The sequence below is a fragment of the Heterocephalus glaber genome, unplaced genomic scaffold, assembly GCF_053883595.1.
Source record: "Heterocephalus glaber isolate CG9 unplaced genomic scaffold, H.glaber_assembly_v1.0 deba00000621, whole genome shotgun sequence".
Taxonomy (NCBI): domain Eukaryota; kingdom Metazoa; phylum Chordata; class Mammalia; order Rodentia; family Bathyergidae; genus Heterocephalus; species Heterocephalus glaber.
In genome coordinates this window covers 17,113,928-17,134,303 of record NW_028258153.1, presented here as the reverse complement: position 1 = coordinate 17,134,303, position 20,376 = coordinate 17,113,928, and the positions used below count along the sequence as shown (strand labels likewise).

Here is a 20,376-nt window from a genome sequence, read left to right as displayed (position 1 = left end):
GCTGGTAAACAAGAGTAGATATATAAACTAACATTATTTGTTTTAATCTTTATTAGCCTAATGTTCTTATGTTCAGTTGCCTGTGTCTTAGCTATACAGCAAGATGTTTCTAAACATCTCTTGGACTCTTAGGCATTTTGAACTACTTTGGGAATTTTTACAGGAAACCATTGCTTTTATAAACAATTCTTGATAGTTACAATTATAATGTATTTTAGCTTTTCTAGCAATGGTAAAAAATAGCAGAAATAGAAAACGTGGGCATTTGTTTCTTGACAATTATAGTAACTGTCAAATGAACCTTGAAGTAAAAACTCAGGCAAATCAGCAAACTATTCATTCAGCAAATCCATTATGATTTTATACACATACTAGAGTATGCCTGAGTTCTGTTAACATCCACAGATTAGCAGAAAGCATTTACTGTATTAAGCATTTGCACAAAAGATGATGATGAGGTAGTATCCCCTGGAGGGTAGCAAAATTGACAAATGAATTAATTAAACCTTGTTTACATTCTATTTTGAAGCCCAATTTTAAGTAAAGCTTTTGTCAAAGGCATTAGCTGAGCTTGGTTTACAAACTCAAAGTCCAAGACCTGTGAAAGCCAAATGCTTTGAGTTGCAATCAGCTGGAAGAGACGTTAGGTAGAACTCTTGAACACACTGGTGTAGGAAAAGACTTCATGAACAAAACCTCAGTTGCATGGGAACTAGCACAAATAACCACTGGGACCTCATCTTATTAAAAAGCTTTTCCACAAGAGAAACCAACAGGAGTGAAAAGACAACCTACAATGTGGGAAAAAATTTTTACCAGTTCCTCAGAGAATCTGTTTTCTTACCTTTTCCAGCTTCTGGCTACCCAGCATTCTTTGGCTAATGGTCCCCTTTCTCTGTCTTCAAAGTCTGTGTTGCATTTCTGTGTCTTCCTATTCATATCATCTTCTGCCTGTCTCTTCCCCCTTTAAAAACCCTCCTGTTTACACTAGCCCACCCAAATAATCTTGGATAATTTTCCTATTTCAAGGTCACAGATTGACAACCTATTTCCCCTTAGCCACATCAGATAGGAAACTCACAAATTCCATAAATTAGGATAAATTTTTTTTTGACTATTCTAGAATTCAATTCTGGGTTGATCATTATATTTCACAGTAGTTTGAAGTTCTCACTCCATTGTCTTATGATTTGTGTTGGTTCTTAGAAGAAATTTATATGTACATAACATTTCCTTTTTTCCCATCTTCAGGGCTTTCATTGCCTTTGATTTTCAGCAAATACATGTAGCTTCACACACGCACACACACACTTCCATCTCAATCCTGCTATATTTATCCTTAATATTAGATCTGTAGGTCAGTGTCTCATTAGTTTTGAAAGACACTGTTAAACGTTCTTCAATTTTTTCTGCCTTGTTCTCTCTTCTAAGATTCCATTATACACATACGGAAGAATGTTTTGAGACTGGCACAACTGCTGGTTGTTCTATTCTTGTTTCCTCTCATGCTTTTTCTCTTGGTTTTTTAATGTGGACAATTTTTGTTGTCCTGTCTTCAGGTTCAACTATTCTTTACTTGGCTTTGTCACTTCTATCAAGGATTAGGTCAGAAGCATTCTTTTTCTCCATTTCCTCTTAGTTTCCCTCTTATTGCTAAAGTAACCCACCTTTTTAAACTGTTGGGGCCTTTAGCATATTAGTCATAGTTACGTTAATTTTTCTATTAAACATTTCCAATATCTGTGTCATACTTGAGTTTAGTTCTGATTACTGTGTCATATAGGACTGTGAATTCTCTTTCCTATTCATGTGCTTTGTAATGTTTAGGCTAGACATGTGGCAGTAGGACAGTAGTGACGTGAATCATTTTTATGCGTGGAAATGGACATAGAGTATATTTCTATGAGGAAAGTGGTAGTTTGCATGTCGTGGAGGGGTTGGGTTACTTTGTGAGTTGTGAGGATTACTGTCAAGGTTCGTGGAAAAAAAGCTTTTAAGAACATGCAGACTCTCCCAATTACTGTACTCTTCAGAGGCCGAATTCTCAGTCTGGCTTTCAAATTCTCACTAATTTTAGATGAAATGATAAAAATATATCTTTACCATTGTCCAATTCCCTCTACTCCAGGTAAGGCTCTTTTTGTCTCTTCCAGATGCATTGTCTCCTTAGAGTTTTAGATCATTTTCCTGTGGTCTTCGGTCTCTGATAGGTTTGAAAACATTCATTAATTTGACAATTGTCCTCTTTTTCCATAAGGGTTAGGAGTAACATTCTTCCTAGTTCTCTGTGTCCTGGGGCAAAAGGCAGAACCAATACACTTATTTTTAAAGTAATATAATTCTTGTAGATGAAAACTAGAAAGCCATACAAATTTAAAGGCAAAGAGGAAAGAGCAGATAGTATGGAAGGATTGAAGACACTAAAAAAGAAATAAGCAAAACAAAATAATATAAAGGCAAAAAATTCAGTAATTTAGGAAGATGTTGAAACATTATATAAAAGATACATATATATCTTCTCTAAAGATACGTTTATAAGTCAGTTTCAGAATTTATAGGCCATCTGTTTGCCTGAATGCATGAAATCATAAATCCCTTTTTTATTTGGAAACAGACATCAGAGGTCACTAATCTTTACAGTAAGTCCCTAGACCAGTGATGGTGGTCTAGGGACTTCAATGACAACAGCCCACTGCAGCACAAGTGCCTTAGGTTCAGTACTACTGCCTTAAACCAATCCCTATCTGAGTCCTTTTATTCTTTTTTGCTCACAGAAAGTTTTGAGGAGCTTCAAGAAGCAATCTAAACCAGAGATCCTTCTGATTTTTCATTTGCGGCTCATTTGAATGTTATATTTGACTGTAAAATATAATATTTTAATATTAAAATGCCTGTCGCCTTATCAGTTAAAATTGGTTTTAAAATAGCACACCATATTTATCTCCTGCATATGCTTTAATACAAAGCTGACAGATACCTTGGTTTGGGATATGTTAAATGGGGGGAGTTCTTTCTTAAACAGATAAGAAAGCAGTCCTTTAGGGGTGGTGGACTCTGCTAGAAGCTATACACTTATTTAGTGTCAAAGCCAGGATTTGAACCCAGATTTTCTAATCCCCAGTTTAGAATTCTTGCTAGTATATCATGCTAAATTTATATCCAGTTTTATTTTACACTGTCATTTAAGCATCATACTATAAGACAGTGTTAACTGAAATATATTCTGTGTGCCACAAACATACATACCGCCACCACCAAGTATTATGTAACACATTAAGTTTAGGATGTGCTATATAGAATTCCACTTTAGAGCCTCAATTCACATTAGTACATTGAAAGAATCCAAGAAGGCTTCCATTAAAGTTCATTTTCTTTTTTTAAAATAAATTTTATTTTACCCCATTCCCCCCCTTAAGCCTCCTCCCCTCCCAATGTACAAAAGCTGTTTCCATTTTTTCATTCTATTTTCACTTTTTCCCCCCTCCTTGCTCCCTTATTCCCCTTCCCATTTGAATACTTTCTTCCCATTTCCCATTGTCTGTTATACATTTCAGTCCTTATTTCCACTTTCTCACACCACAGAAATAAAGCAGCATTTAAACATGTGTGTCTGATTTATTTCACTTAAGAGTACGGTCTCAGGGTCCATCCATTTAGCTACAAATGCCTGAGGCTCATCCTTTTTATGGCAGAGTAGTAGTCCATTGTAAAAAAAAACACCCCACATCTTCCAGGAAGTTCATTTTCTTAGCCCTGGTGTTTCATATTTCTTTTACTTTGAGGGCCGTGTACTTTAATCTTTCATGACACTGTAGTACAGTTGTGGTATAATAAAGCTGGGAGGTACTAACCTATGGGGATATTAGTTTAACTTTGGAAACTAGCTTGTAGATACAGCATTTATGTGGGCAGTTCTACTTAGGGACTGTATGTCCTCAGGTAATGGAAAAGAGAAAGCAAGAGAAATGAGATTGGGCCAACCTTGGCTGAAATTATTCTTTAAAAATGTACACACATCCTACATGTTCTCTATTGTTAGACTTCTCCAAATATGTAACATCCAATTGACCTCTGAATCATTTTTGCTATTTTCCTCTTGGCCCCAAAACATCTCTTGATGTGCCTTCACTGTTCAGTGGAATGTTGGAGCTGTTTTTAACCCATTTCCAAAGAAATCTTCAGTGGTAAAGTGTTGCAGTGGATTTTTATGTTGTCTATATCTCTCAATTGTGGATAATTCAACATAACATGTAGCTTTGCAAATCAGCTTGCATTAGAAACAAATGCTCTTTTTTTTCTGAATTGATAGGCTATGTAAGATTGAAAACTGTAATGGAATGCTACCATTAATAGAATTATACTACCATTTGAATTATCTAGAATATATAATATTTTTAACATGCACTTTTTCGAGTGCTTTACATGTATTAATTAACTCATTCCTCATAAACCTCATAAACTCTCTTTCTTATAGTCAGGAAAGTAAGATTAATCAGTTTGCTTCTGCTTACATATTTTTAAGCGGGTAAAACCATTTAAAACCCAGGAACCTGGGGCTGAAAATACTGTTCACTACTATGCTGTACATGCCCCTGTTGTAAATTATTGATTGTAAATAACTTTTTCATATTTTAAAAACTTAGTCTTATTGTGTTCTACTCTTACATTCATTGAACAGTAATTACCTACCTTGTATTGGTACCTGAGCTAGGAACTAAGGTATGAAAAACTCAGTGTGGCTTTTGACCATGTAGAGCTAAAAAAGAGTTAACCAGTTTATAGCTAGCAGCTTACTAAAGAGTAGTTTTTAAGTTATTTTTCATCTGTGTTAGACTTTTTGTAGTTTTAAATTTTTAATTGTGGTTAACAAAACAGAGCACAACATAGAATTTAACATCCTGTTTTTTTAAGTGTACAGTTGGGTACTGTTAAGTATATTCATATCATGGTGCTACAAATCTCCAGAGTGGTTTTATCTCTCAGAACACAAACTCTGACCCATTACACGACTTTCCCATTTCCCCTTCCCCCAAGTCCCTGGAAGTCACCATTCTAGGTCTTGTTTCTATGAATTTACTTACTTTAGATACCTCATACAAGTGGAATTACACTGCTTGGTCTTTTTGTGACTGACTTGTTTCACTTAGCCTAATGTCCTCATGGTTCATCCCTATTATAGCATGTCAAGGTTTCCTTCTTATTTAAGGCTGAATGATACTCCATTTATACATGCATCACATTTTCTTTATTCATCCATTGATCATAGACCCTGGAAATACTGCTACTTCTTGGCTGCTTTGAACACAAGCACAGTATCTCTTTGAGACCTTACTTTTAATACTTTGGCTATGGAGTGAGAAGTAGGCTTGCTGGATCATAGGGTAAATTCTATTTGTTATTTTTCAAGGTTTCCATAACAGCAGTAACATTTTACATACCCCAAAACAATTCCAAAGTATTTTAGCTTCTTTGCATCATCAACTAGTATATTCTGATGGTGATGGTGGCGGTAGCGGTTTTTGAAGATAGGGAAATGCAAATAAAAACCAGTAAGAATGGCTAATGATTAGGTGTTACTGAGTGTTTTCTTGAATGCTCACTGGCTGTTTGTATATCTTCATTAGAGAGTATCTAAGTCCTACTCTCATTTTTTAATCTGGTTATTTTGTGGTTCAGTTATGAGTTATGTATATATTCTAGATATTAACCCCTCATGAAATACATGATTTGTAAATATGTTCTGTTATTCCATAGGCTATGTTTTCATTGTTTATGATGTCCCAATATGTACAGTTTTTAATATAATACAGTCCTATTTCTTTTCTTTTCTTTTTTTTTTTGGTACCGGGGATCAAACTTTTGGGACCTTGTGCTCTTGAGGCAGGCAGCAGAACCACTGAGCCTAAATCCCCAGTCCAAGTCCTATTTCATTCGGTTGGTTATGTTTCCACATCATATCCATAAAATCCAATTTCAGGAACCTTCTCTGGAAGTTTTACGGTTTTAGGTCTTAAAATTAAGGTCTTTGATCCACTTTGAGTTAATATTTGCATGTAGTATAAGGTAACGGAGTAATTTCATTCTTTTGCATGTGTTGTTTTCCAAGCAACATTTTTTGAGAACCCTTCTGTTAGATTATTTTAAGGTAGGAAAAGAAACAGGCTCTGCAGAGCAAGTTTGAGCCAAGCAAAAATAGGAAAAGAAGTACACCCTACACCGAGGGGGTGGGCTACCATGCAAAAGAGAACAGTGACCTGTTCTGTTAGATTTTTGTAGTTGCTCTGAAATGAAGATTTGTAATATTTTTTATCTTAAAAAGATGCCTTTCAGCTTTAAGTGATCATTTAATGGTATGGAGTAATTTTTTAAATCAATTTTATATGGTGTATTAAAATTTTATATATGATAATTTCAGTTATTCTGTATATCTTTTCAAATGCCTAGCATATATTAAATTGTTTATTCCTTCAGGCTTTTTCTTTTAAAAAAACCCAAAGTTCTCTAATCTGAAACAATATAGAAATAATTTTGCATAAAATTTTGTCCTTTTTTTCTTTGCAGGGAAGCAGCTCGAGAGTGTCGTAGAAAGAAGAAAGAATATGTGAAATGTTTAGAAAACAGAGTGGCAGTGCTTGAAAATCAAAACAAGACACTGATTGAGGAGCTAAAAGCACTTAAGGACCTTTACTGCCACAAATCAGATTAATTTGGAATTTAAATTTTCACCTGTTACGGTGGAATCAAAATGGACTGGATTGGTCACAACCAGAAAGACAAAATAAACATTTTATTTTCTAAACATTTCTTTTTTTCTATGCGCAAAACTGCCTGAAAGCAACTACAGAATTTCATTCATTTGTGCTTTTGCATTAAACTGTGAATGTTCCAACACCTGCCTCCACTTCTCCCCTCAAGAAATTTTCAGCGCCAGGAATCATGAAGAGACTTCTGCTTTTCAACTCCCACCCTCCTCAAGAAGTAATAATTTGTTTACTTGTAAATTGATGGGGGAAATGAGGAAAATGGAAATTTTTTTTAATGATTTCAAGGTTTGTGCTGAGCTCCCTGATTGCCTTAGGGACAGAGTTACCCTAGCCTCTTGCGCTGAAGTAATGTGTGGGCCGCATGCATAAAGTAAGTAAGGTGCAATGGAGGAATGTTGATTGCCAAACTGACTTGTTTTCACATCTTCATGGTGAATTATGTAAAACTATTAAAAGACAAAAACCCTTTAAAATAATTTTGAGTATGGTTTTGAAGGAAATAGGAATGAATTTGGAGTACTCTATGTTTGCTCTTTTCTTCAATACTGAAAACTTGTCCGTGATCCTTAAAAATATCCTGTATTAATTAGCCACAGGGCAGTTGTTGCTTCTTAATTCGGTTCTATGTGTGTTCAACATTTTTGAATACATTGAAAGAAGTAACCAACTGAATGAAAAAGCATGGTATTTGAATTTTAAATTAAATTGTAGTAAAAGTACAAAGTTTACTTCAGTTAGCTAAATCTTAATAAAGAGACGCTGACTAGTAAACCAGTCCCTTGAGTTATATAACAAGGTTTTAAAATAAACACTTTTGTCCTCAACATCAAAGATATTTATATTGTCACTCATTTACTTAAGATAGTTATTTACTGTTGCCTTTTGCATCTACGTTGTACAACAGGAAAGTCTTCAAGATCTACATAAAACAGAGTGATATATTTATGTGTTATAGGAGAATATTTTAATTGTTTCCATATTAATCTTTTCCATTTATCAGAGAATCTAATGAATTTTCTAACTGAAAGAAGTTATAAGGATATGGTCCTAAAAGGTTGTGTTACTTGTACACAAGAAAAGTTTAATTTTTTTCAGACATACTTGAATGTCTGTTGTACTACAATATTTGGATTGTCATTCTTGTAAAATTTTGTTTTCATCTAAAATGGGTAGTATGCTTTAGCTTTCTAATATACCTTGTAGCCTTTATCATTTATAAAGCAACTACCTGTTTTAATTCTTGACTGACAGTCTGCATTTGTGTATATCATATACTGTTCCCAATTATCAGTTACTCATTTTATTCACTAAGCCTGATAAATTAAAAATTATCCTTTAAAAGAAAAATAGAACTAGGGTAGAGTTTAAAAATTGGACATTGATGTAATGTTACGTTATAATTTCTCATTTGAGAAGGAAATGCCTTTTTAAGAAATCAAGAAACAAAATATATATTTAGTCATGGGTTACTTAAGAAAGTTAAGTTTGTTTAACATGACAACAAACTGTACAGATACAGATTTTAGTTATTGGATCCGTTTTAAAAGTGGGATTTTTAAAATTTGTAAATGTTATATTTTTGTTTATAACAAACCATTGTCTTTTTTCAAGGATGAACAGAGTTTATGAAGGAGCATCATTCTAAGAATTGAGTGATGTAGTCCTTATATTTGGACAGTTCACCAGATTCTCAAGAAGGCTTTCAAACGACTGTAAAGTTTGATGTTTGTCCTGCTGAGCTAATGGGGAAACTGATAGCATAAAAATTATTTTGTATGCCAGCATAGTATGTCATTTTCTAAATAATGCTTTAACAGTAACTAAGCAAAATCACAAATCTGTTCACAAACTGCAGTTCATTTTTTTTTTTTAATTACTTCATATTGAGTCAAGTCAAATTGAACATTTGAATGTCATAAGTGTTGTAAGTGAAAAACTGCCTGGTGTATAACAAGTTGTAGTTGCTATAAAGCTGTTTTTCCAAAAGTTGAGGCTTTCTGCTGAATTAGGAAGTTGGTGACCCTCTTGGTCCCTAATAAATCAAGGCAATCACATATCAGGTGGGTGGGGTTACAAGTTTCGAAGACCTGGTCCTTTATACCTTAAAGATGATTGCACTGTTTTGAAGTCAGTTACTTAATAGTGAGGTGAGAAATGTATTGTGTTGCTAAATCTGTTATAGACACTTGGAGAGACTTGAAGATTTCAGTTTATACAGATAGAAATCAAGCATCTTTTATGCAATTTTTTTAATACAAGAACTAGAAAACAGGTGTTTGTTTTTAAGCTTAACTTTGAGAATCTTTATTAAGAAAATGACATTATTTTAAAAAAATCTTGTAGCCCAGAACATATATGGCCACATTATCAGTAATGTTTTTCTCTTCATATTGGCCAAAAGGGAATGAAGATGTCATCATAGGAATATGTATATATGCTACTGATTTGCCTAGAAAATAACAAGTTTGGTATTGCTCACTTTGCAAATATAGGGCCATGTGGCACTTTTATCTATAGGGGACAGATTAACTCTAATAAAAATGAAGTGGGAGGGGTTTATTTTTGATATATTACTATTATGAGTTTTCAAGCTTTGATAGTGTTAAACTGAAAAGTGGTTTAGAAAGGGCTAGAATCCAATGTGTTCACATTATTAAAAAGTTGATATAATACAATTTTAAGTTCATTCTTTTTCAAACCCAAGTACCATATTGACAACCATAATATTGTCATAGGTGCTCTGTTCATTTAGATATTTGGGAGGGGGGTTGGGGAAATGGCATTTGTATAATATATGTGTACATATATATATATATATATATATACATACAGTATATAATCTAAAGCTCTGAGAGCTCTTAAGTCAGGAATGCTGAGTATTATAGTATATTGAGGTCAGATGAAATTTTACATTTTTGTGTCTTCTATTGCATCCCTTCTGGTAGTTTCTATGACTGCATTACTCCAGCACTCATGATTGATTTTTATCTTCTGATTTTCTTCCAAGTATTTTATTTTTTTATTAGTGTTCTTTGGCTTGATACTTTTTAGTTTCTAGTCACTTGACACCCCCTCCCCCAAAAGTATTTGGATTTGGTTTTTCTGCTTTGTCTCTGGCAGCTATAACAGTGGTAGGAATGCTTTTTAAATAACTTAAAAGGAACCACTGAGTTTTCAAAATATCATCCTGGGGGAGGCATTTTGGTGTTTCATTTAGGCAGGGATTTTTGTCAGAAAATGTGTTTTTACAGTAGGTCAGCAACAGTGCAAGTATCTGAAAGCACAATACCAGTCAGGCGGGCTGTCCGATCAGAAATCATCTGGCTGAAGTTTATCTGTCTCTCAGGACTAATCCCTACTATCTTTTTGACCATATGAGATGACATGTAGAATCATACAAAGGTTTAGGAAGAAACAAGTTTGTATAAACCAGGATGCTTTTACTTACTTGAAGTGACTTCATCTGGATTTCTTTTCATGTTTAATAAGTTTAAAGCTGTGATCAACTAAAGTCAGCTGTTAAATTGGTTTATGGAAGGCTGCTTCATTATGACAGTGGTTACGTACCTTTTCAGCTATTTCTAAGAGGCTTTATTTTATTGCCTTTGTAGCCCTGAAAACTGCTGGTATATTATTTCCCACTGATGTAGTACAAAAGTTCTATATTTATTTGGTTTATATTTACATTCATTCTTTGTAAATGGTTGGTGCAACCTGCACTTTTAAAAAGGACCCAGTTAGCTGCCTCGCAAGCACAAGGTCCCAAGTTCAATTCCCAGTACCAAAAAAAAAAAAGGACCCAGTTTGGGTATTACTAACTTCATCAATTCATTATCAACATACTTTCAAATCATGTGATTTGGGGGGGGGTATCGGGGATCGAACTCAGGTCCTTGGCTCTTGCGCAGCAGGCAACGAAACCACTGAACTAAATCCCCAGCCTCATGTGATGTTTTTAATGGAAGCCTTTCATTGATTTTATTTTAGCACCTAAAAGCTAGCCTTAAAAATGCTGTAAGCGCAAGGTCCTGAGTTTGATCCCCAGTACCAAAAAACAAAAGCAAAAAAAAAAAAAATTGCTATAAAAGCAAAATATGTAGTAATTAGGTTTGACTAGCCCAGTAATTAAAAGATGGGCTCACACCTTATCTTAAGCTTTTTCATCATGGATAAAGATTGAAGAACAATTCAAATCATTTAAATTTCATTCCAATTTTAAATGGGACTGTCACCCCAACATTAAACTATTATCATCATTGGAGATTATATGCAATAGATATTTTTACTAAATTTTCATTTTGAACTGGCCTTATTGTCATCAAAGAAATAGTACCTAGATTTGATTTTGGATGAGGACAGAGAAGTGTTTTTTGGTAAGCCTATAGATGAATTATGGGATAAATTTGTCCATTCAGTTGTACAAAGCACAACTAGAACTTTTGGGTGACTTACTTACATCTTGGATACTTACAGTGTTGACTTTCTTAAGTTGATTAGTCACTGTATGAACTAGGAACTGGTTTCCTTCACTTTCTGTAATCAGTGGCCAGGAAAGGCATTAATCCTTGAGGGGTTGAACATATCATGAAGCTGAGTCAGTATGGAAGAATTTCAAATAAACAGGGTGCTGCAGTTCCATCTGTCATCTGCCTATGATATGTTCTTAATGATGAGTGAATGTAGCTTAAGCCTTTGTATGTGTCCTCAGGGGACAGACAGACTTATGAGGGACCAGATAACATTTGAATAGAAGACTTATATTTCAGGTGTTTTAGCTTGAAATTTATTTTTTAAAAAAAGAAAAATTTAAAAAAATAAAATATAACAAAGCCTGTAAAGTAAGTTGATATTATAAACAGGCAGAGTTGTTTATTAGCACAGAGAGAAAATACAGACCTGTCTGCATTTTTGGTACTGTGGATGCAGGTCCCAGCTGGCAGAACAAGATACATTTTAAATTATTTTCACCAGCAAGTAAAAGGAAAACAAACTGTAAGAAATGTCTTTGAAAGGGATCAGACAGTAGAAAATTTAAACTTAACCTACATTTCTAAGCTTCTGTCTGAGGAGTACCTCAGATGTGAGAGTAAATCTGAGGTAGTTTAAAAACTGGTAGGGAAGGAAGAAAATCCCTGCAGATAATGATCTTATGTTAGTTGGCCACACGAAATTATCTATCATTGTGTTTGGGAGGTTTTATTTTCTTATGTTTTTAAAATTGGATTGCTAAATGCTTTATAGACATATTTTTATCCAGGTGCCACTCCAGTGTATATGTACTAAAATTATTTATATTAAAAGTGAGAAATAACTTGTCACCATTTTTCTGTGAGTATAGATTTATAGGGGTGGCAAAGAGTGCTAGTTAGCAGTTTCCCATGTAAAGTTGTCCTTGACTGATTTGTGCTTGTCAGCTATAACCTCTGCCTTCTCCACCCCCCAGCAAAAATTAATTATTTTTAACCCAGATGTGTCATTTGAAATTTTTGGATTAAAAAAATAATAACCAGGGAAGTTCCTAGAAAGATGTTTGGCTTTTTGAGTTTTCCTTGAGGATTGGGGTAAAGAATACCTCCCCCAAAGCTATCAGCACAAAACAGGGTATCAATTTTTAACTCTGATGTTTCTATTGGAGTTGAATACTAAATAACTTATGAGGGAAGTACATTTCTATTAATATTCGCTACATTCTAGAAACATCCCTGTTTTAATTTTTTACCTAAATCCTTTTGTGCTCTATGTTAAAAAAAAGAGTGTACTGAGTTACAATGCATTTATTAACACTATGTACATATTAGCTGCTTTGTGTTCAGAATGGTAGCAATTGCTTTGTATATTAAAGTGATCCTTGTGAATTTGTGAAATATTTGTCATAAAGTGCTTTTTCTTACTGTAATCTTTGTGGATCAACTGTCATAATGCCCTTTTTACACAGACATTTATGTGCAGTCACATAAACATGCTTTTTAAAACTCTGTACGTCTCTTTTTTTGGGGGATGGCACCTCTTCTTTCATGATTCTATTGTCATATTTCTTTGGACTTAAGGTTTATTAATTTTGTTAAAGTAATGTTAAACTATATGCCAAGTTTGTGTTGCATAGCAGTAGAAAACTAATCCAGGCAACAAGAACCTATTTTCAGTACTTCATTTTATTGCAGTTCTGGCTTTTAGCTCAAAGCTTCTTTTTTCATTAACACTGAACAGTGCTTAATCGAAGATTTGGAGATATTACTGTCCTGTTGACATAACTAATGGAGACATTAATGACTCTTTGTCTCCAGTGTCATAAAAATGCATATGAAAGAACAGGTGAAATTCTGAGATTGTGTAAAATGGAAGAGAAGATGTGGTTTTAATCACTGCTTAAGGTATTCAAATAAAAGATTCCTATAATCTGAAATATATTCTGGAACTTGTAAAAATAAGCAGTTACATTTATTCCTAAGTATTGTATGTTCTAATTCTCAAGCTGTGTTCATTAAGCCTAATACACTTGCCATTATACTGTAAGAATTACATGAATTTCATTTTTCCCCTTCTCCAAAGTGACTACATAACTTATTGATACACTTAAGACATTTGAGAGTTAAAGGGTGATGATAATTTCATGGAGACAAGGTAGAAACCAGGATTCGCTGAGCATGTTGAAACCTGTGATCATCCTACTTGGAAGCCAAGTCGGAGTGCATATCTTCTCTTCCTATTTTTGCTGTCACATAAAAAATATTCATCGAGGACACACTTCTGAGCACTGGAGTGACAAAGAAGACAATTCCCTTTTCTTTAGAAGCTTGAATACATCCTCGAACACAATTCTAATACCTTTACACAGTGGTAGCCCTTTCTGCTCCACTTAACTGTACATTTGTATTTGTCACTTTCACTCATTGCAAAACAGGCCCCAAACAGCTAATACTCCTCTTAATGTTTCTTTAGCTGGCTTTTTCCATCTTGTAAATGGTGCTGCTGCTGTTGCTGTCCACTAAATTGCCAGGCCCAGAAAAGCACCACCTTAGTGCTGTCTTCACTATGCCTTTTAATTTCTCCACATCTTAAACATGCAGAAAACAGACCAAATGAACTGCAGATTCTAAGGAGGTCCTAAAATCTAATGAAAAAGGGTAATCTTCAATAGTATGGATGCTAATTTTTGCCTGTTTTTAATTGAAGTTCAGTTCATACAGCAACCATTTAAAGTGAACAATTCAGGGCTAGGGATTTAGCTCAGTGGTTCTGCTGCCTGCCTCGCAAGCGCAAAGACTCGAGTTCTATCCCCAGTACCAAAAAAAAAACCCAACTAAAGTGAACAATTCAGTGGTATTTAATGCATTCACAGTGTTGTCGATTACCCCATCCAGTTCCCAAACTTTTTTTCCCCCAGTTAGCACCAATGACATAACATTTATTTAGCTTTGCAACTCCTGGTAGCTCCACTTTTAAATAAAGTGAAGCTTTGTGTGGGTGTGGGTGTGGGTGTGTGTGTGGAACTGGGGATCAAACTTAGGACCTTCCGCTTGCCAGGCAGGCACTGGCACTACTTAGCTAAACCTCTGACCCCCCCAAAATTTTTTTTGTACCGAGGATCAAACTCAGGACCCTGCACTTGCAAGGCAGGCACAGGCACCACTGAGCCACATCCCCGGCTTTTTTTTTTTTAATTTTGTGATGGTCTTGCTATGTAGTTCATCCTGGCCTTGAACTCTTATGTAGCCCAGGCTGGCCTCAAACTCACAGCGATCCTCCTGCCTCAGCTTGCCAGGTGCTGGGATTATAAGCATGCGCCACCACATCTGGCAGTTCTCAAACTTTTTTTTTTGGTACTGGGGATTGAACTCTGGACCCTGCACTTTCGAGGCAGGCGCCAGAACCACTGAGCTAAATATCCCCGGCCCACCCAAACATTTTTATCACACCAAAATAAAACCATACACCCTTTAAACAGTAACCTCCCACTTCTTGTCCCTCACAGCCTGCACCTTGCTTTTTGTTTCGATGAATTTACCATGTCTGGGTATTTCAAACAATCAGAATCATGTAATAAGTGTATGACTTTTGTGCCTGACTTCTTTCATTTCACATCTTTCCATGTTCATCCACATTGTAGCATTTTTATAGTCAAATAATTCTCCACTGTATACACTGTTACCCATTTGTTGGTGGACATCTAGGGCGCTTCCACCATTTGGCTATTGTGAATAGTAGTATTGGGAACAGTTTGTACCTAAATATTTGAGTCCCTGTTTTTAATTCTTTGACGTATATACCTGAGGGTGGAATTGCTGTCCTGTGGGTAATTCTGGGTTTTTTGGTACTGGGGATCGAACTTGGGACCTTGCGCTTGCAAGGCAGGTGGGGTGCCACTGAGCTAAATAAATCCTCAGCCCTTATGTTTAACTTTCTGAGGGACTGCCAGGCTCTCTCAGCAGCTGCACCATTTACTTTCCACCACTGATGTACAAGCCTTCCTATTTCTCTACATCTTCCCCAACACTTGTTTTGCAGTTTTTAAATTATAGCTACCTTCACAGGTGTGGAATGAACTCACTGCAATTTTTTAAATTTGCATTTCCTTAATGACTACTGATATTGAGCATGTTTTTCTGTTAGGTATTTGCGTATCTTCTTTGGAGAAACATCTGTTCAAGTCTTGTATTCATTTTGTAATTGGGTTGTTTTCTTGTTGAAATACAAGAATTCCTTATCTCTTCTGGATATGAGACCCTTACATTTTTATCCCATTCTGCAAGTTTTTACTTTCTGGATAATTGTCTCCACTGTTTAACTGGATTTTATTTAAAGTACATTGGTTAAAAAAACAAAACAAAAAAAAACTAGTCTTAACATTAGGCAAACAGTAAAAAAGCAATTTCTTGTACATGTTTTTAGTGACAATCTCAACTGTGCACACAAGTGTACAGTCTCTCTTCCCTTGGATTATAAACTGTTTCTATTAGGTTGTTTTAAACTTTTGATGGTTACACATATATATTAGATACAGGGGAGTTAGTGTTTGTACAAGCTTATATATCTTCAGGACAGATACTAAGAATTAGAAATTATTTTTGAAGTACTGTTTTCTTCATATTGCGGATTGTTTCCTAAGCATTAAGAACCTGATATGCTGTTTTTGTTAACTTATGTTGGTTAGTATTTTTTAATGTCAAACTTCATCTTGTTTTTAGAAAGAAAAATTAGAAATAGCAGAACCAGTTTTATACAAGGTTATAAAGTAGATAACTTCCCTTTTGCTCCTGTTAGTACTATTTTCCTTTCTAATCTCCCTCAACTATTTTCTCACTGATCCAATTTTTCAAAATTCCATCTTTTCTAGTGTTACTAAAGTTTTAACCCATGGTTGTAGACAGAAAAGTATATTGTGCTTTTAGAGCAGAAGACTTAACAGCTAACAAGGAAATCCTTAGATTTTAAAGTAAATCATCTGAGGACTGTCCAGACTTCATGCTGTTCATGTGGGTGCGAAGAGAACATGGTCTCCAGCTTCCCAGGGCAGCGCTCTGCAGGGTAACTCATTCTTGTTTTAAAAAAAAAAAAAATCCTGAAAGTGCTACTTCACTCTACATGGAGGGTTATGGGGAACAGTAAGATTATGATTGGTTTATCTAACACTAAAATTAATCGTATCTGTTTCACCAACTCAAGTCAAGCCCTATATCTAGCTGCATTTACCAATATTGAATACATTAGAATTTTTAAGAACTTTATACATAAAAGTCTTATTTTGTTAATTTAAGAACTGGTAGCAAATGCGACCCATAAAGTATGCAATTGGGAGCTAGGGATGTAGCTCAGTGGTAGAGCACTTCCCTAGTATTCACAAGGCCCTGGGTTCAATTCCCAGCACCACCATTAAAAAAAAAAAAAAAAACATAGTATGGCTTGGTGGAAGTGGATCTTAACATAAATTAACATGATTTTGTTACTGAGAATGTTATTTTAGTATTGCTGAGGATCCATTCCTCCTTCCTAAAGTACCCTAATCTTCCAGAGCATAAGTTGTATTTGCTGAGATAAACATTCCAGACAATACTGTATTTTGCCCTAAAATATCTAGTGTTCAGCTAAAGTATTTTGATGGGTCAGAAATCTGACCCTTTAGTGTAAAATGTTAGAAACTACCTGAAGATGATACCAGCTTCAAGTAGTTCTATCAAGATCTAAAGCAAGCTATCCTTAAGAGGGAACTGCCAGAGAACAACAGCATCCTTTCTAGCGGAGTTCTAATAATCTTGTATCATACATATATTTTAAGATAGTGTCTTAACAGCAATATTTGATATTAGAGGAGAGGTACTGGTATCCACTGGATTACTTAACTGCATAAATGTTAAAGAAATGGAACGGTATGAAAGTCAAGGCTTAGTAAAATAGGTTTGGACTACCATGGACTTTTGAGCTATGAACTCAGTTCATTCTCAAGAGCTAGTTGTAACTCAAGTTGGTCAATGAAGGCTCAGGCTCCTCTACACAGCCTTCAAAGTCTCTCTCCTGTATACAGGCAGATCTCAGTTTCCTCAGATATTGGCCCGGGATTTCTCAATTAACCCCACACAGGAAAGGATGTTGTAATGTTCCTTCCAGAACTCTTTAAGGGTTAAATCTGTATCTGAGACCGTCTGGAAGTACAAATAGCTGGCATTCAGGTCGTAACTCAAGACTTTGGTTGTAAGTTAAAACTAAAATTCCAGTCATAATCCAAGTTGTTCGTATGTCAGGCCAGTCGTAACTCAAGAGTCCACTGTACATTTATGTATTTAAGGGCAAAACAAGTACACTTAAGCCAAGTGTATTGGCACATGCCTGTAATCTAGCATTTGGAAGACTGAGGCAGGAGAATCGCCAAGAGTTTCAGGCCAGCCTGAACTACAAAATGAAACCCTGTTTCAAAATCTACCCAAAAATAAATAAATACATGTATGTAGAAAATAACATTAGGTATTCCCACTTACAAAATATTCATTAAAAGATTAAAGAGGATAAGGGGATAAAGTCTTATTTTTAATAACTTGTAAACAAATCTCTTTAGTGCAAATACCATATGAAATTATAATCTTGTGGCCTAAATTTGTTTAAACTACATTTAAACTTTGACAATGTAAAAGGAAAAGTTCATACGTAGGAACTTCATAAAGTCTATGAAAGATAATCATAAAACAGCATAGCAGTCATTTAACCCAAAGTCAATACTCTCTAACTGGAATATATCTTTTTTCATTATTTGGCTGTGATACACTAGATGCTGAGAAGGCAATGAAAGAGGCAGGAACCTTCTGGCCCTCTAGAAGCTCGAAGCCCACCAGGAATACCCACACTGAGTAAGCAGCTGTAGGTACCACATGGATGGAAGGAGCTTGAGCTTGGGGCTAGCTTCTTGAGAAGGGTTGAAAAGAGCCAGGGAAAGCCTAAGACAGTGGTGGTGAACCTATAGCATGTACGCTCCGGTGGGCACACACAGCAGCTGAGCATCAGCTATTCAGGGTTATTTCCAGTCTTGGCACTTTGTGATAAATAAAGTGGGTTCTGGGTTACAGTTTGGGCACTTGGTCTCTAAAAGGTTCGCTATCACTGGCTTAGGAAATATATACAGAAATGTGAGAAACGCAAAGCTGAAGGGAAAAACAACAACTTCTGATTTGAAGAAGGTAACACATTCTAGTCCAAGGCTTTAGATGCTTTCAAAAAGTAACTCAAATTTTTACTTATTGCTTTGTTTATATACTTCCACCTGAAATTAAGCCAAAAAACAGAACACGAATCCCAGGAAACTCCCATCCTAATCTCAACAATCAAAAAGTGTTTAAGACCTAAATGGGGCAAGAGCACTAAAAGCTCAGATTAAACCTCTTATATTCAGAAAATTAGAAAACTGGGATATATCTCAGAATGTTAATAGGCTTATGACTTAACCTCACCAAAACAAAGACATCTTTATACCAGCCCTTCATCATATCAGTGAAAATTTTATCAAGGTGGAGCAGCAAAGGATACTGCATAACCCAAAATCTCACACTTTAACGTTAACTAGATTTCAGTGCAGTAAAACATGACAAAGAATCACAATGGAACAAAACTCTGCTCTGTTTTAAAACTGCACATGTGCTTTGTCCCTTGAGAGCATTCTTCAGACAGACTTGTACAGTAAGCCACTGCATTAAAGATGGTTAGATTCTCAGTCTAAGACCTTAATTGACCTTCTTAGGGCCAATATTCTTATAAAGTATACCCAACTATAAGTCCTCCCTCTGGCTTTGCTTCTGTGCTTTGTAAATATGTACGTCTTTTTCAGGATCATAGTGAATCTTACTCACAGTAAACTGCCTCTCCATCATCGCTAAGAAGTTGTTATCCCGTTCATAGCGAATTCGGCAAGCTAAAAGAATCACAGAGTGATCATTACAAAGATATTCCAGTGTCTGAAGAAGATCTGTGAATGTTTCTTCTAAATATATGATATCAGCTCCAAGTATCAGGTCAAATTCTCCAGGTGAAAAACTCTCCAAATTTTGTCCCCAAGTCAGCTCCTTAACAACAGTGTTGGTTTGGACATGGGGAGGTAAGTTGGCTTGAATGTTTGATTTAAGAAATTCTAATGCTACTTTTCGATCCGTGACAGTCACATGAGCACCTACAATGTGGGACAAAGAGAAAGTAATGTGCAAATCAGTACAACCGTTGGTAGAGAGGGGGTCAGATTAAACAAAGAGTTATCTAAATATTCCACACAATACACAGAATACCTGTGTCCTTCACAAACAGTTGGAATGGATTAGAACTGTAGCTCCTCGACACTGCCTTCTAATAAACCCTTTTTTTTTTTTTTTTTGTGGTACCAGGGATCCAACTCGGGACCTTGCGCTTTCGAGGCAGGAGGCGGAACCACTGAGCTAAATCCCCAGCCCTTGATAAACCTTTGATTTGCCTCTATAACACACCTATATTTTCTGAATTTGTGCCTATAAATTGCAATCACGAAGTGACACAGCTAATGCTTCTAAATTCTGCAAGCAGAGCTGCCCCACCCGTCACACATATCTACTGCTATACTTCATTCATTATACTACGACCAAGTCAGCAGGCCTCCAGGTAAAATGAAATCCAAGAATGAAAAATCTGAAACCAGAGTACTGCTATAAAGATAACACAAACAGGGAAAGGTTATTTTGTTTTTTATAGCAAAACATTTATTGGTACATTTTAGGTATAAATTATGATAACATTCATCATAGAGAATTTGTACCTGTACATGGTACATTCTGCCCCTTTTTTCCCCACTTCCCCCTCCCATTAAGCCCCCTCCCCTCCCTATGAACAAAAGCTTTGTTTCAATTTTTTCCTTTTATTTTCACTTTTTTCCTTGTCCCTTCCTTTCTCCCTCCCTCCTCCCTTGTTCCCCTTCCCATTTGAACATTTTCTTCTCATTTCCCAATATCTATTACACATTTTAGTCCGTATTTCCACTTTCAGTTTCTCATACCAGAGAAACAATGTGGTATTTAAACTTGTGTGCCCGATTTAGAAAAGTTTGTTTTGTGAGGTTAAAGTTTTTTAAAGCAGAACAGAGAAATTGGCTACTGAGGAATCCCAGTCCACC

The 20,376-nt window shown here is 35.5% G+C and overlaps 2 protein-coding genes across 26 annotated transcripts in view; one reads left to right on the top strand and one right to left on the bottom strand.

Annotated features, from left to right (window-relative positions):
- Nucleotides 1-12,739, top strand: part of Creb1 (cAMP responsive element binding protein 1) — a 64,490-nt gene extending 51,751 nt beyond the window's left edge. For 3 of the 6 annotated variants that reach the window (XM_087206226.1, XM_013074509.3, XM_004851150.4), the window contains one exon: nt 6,562-12,739. In XM_087206226.1, coding sequence (XP_087062352.1) covers nt 6,562-6,706 — 145 coding nt within the window. In that variant the 3' untranslated portion in view covers nt 6,707-12,739. The remainder of the gene's footprint in view (nt 1-6,561) is intronic. The other 3 variants (XR_015449191.1, XR_015449189.1, XR_015449190.1) reach the window with 2 other exon arrangements.
- Mettl21a (methyltransferase 21A, HSPA lysine) overlaps nt 1-20,376 on the bottom strand; it is an 80,911-nt gene that overhangs the window by 50,644 nt on the left and 9,891 nt on the right. For 10 of the 20 annotated variants that reach the window (XR_015449194.1, XR_015449193.1, XM_021263556.2 and 7 more), the window contains one exon: nt 19,094-19,410. Coding sequence is in view for 14 of the 20 variants with exons in the window: in XM_021263556.2 (XP_021119215.1) it covers nt 19,094-19,410 (317 nt within the window). In the remaining 6 variants the exon portion in view is untranslated. Of the gene's footprint in view, nt 1-2,103; nt 2,293-8,420; nt 13,519-18,455; nt 19,411-20,376 lie in introns of those variants that run through there. The other 10 variants (XM_013074527.3, XM_021263555.2, XM_013074528.3 and 7 more) reach the window with 4 other exon arrangements.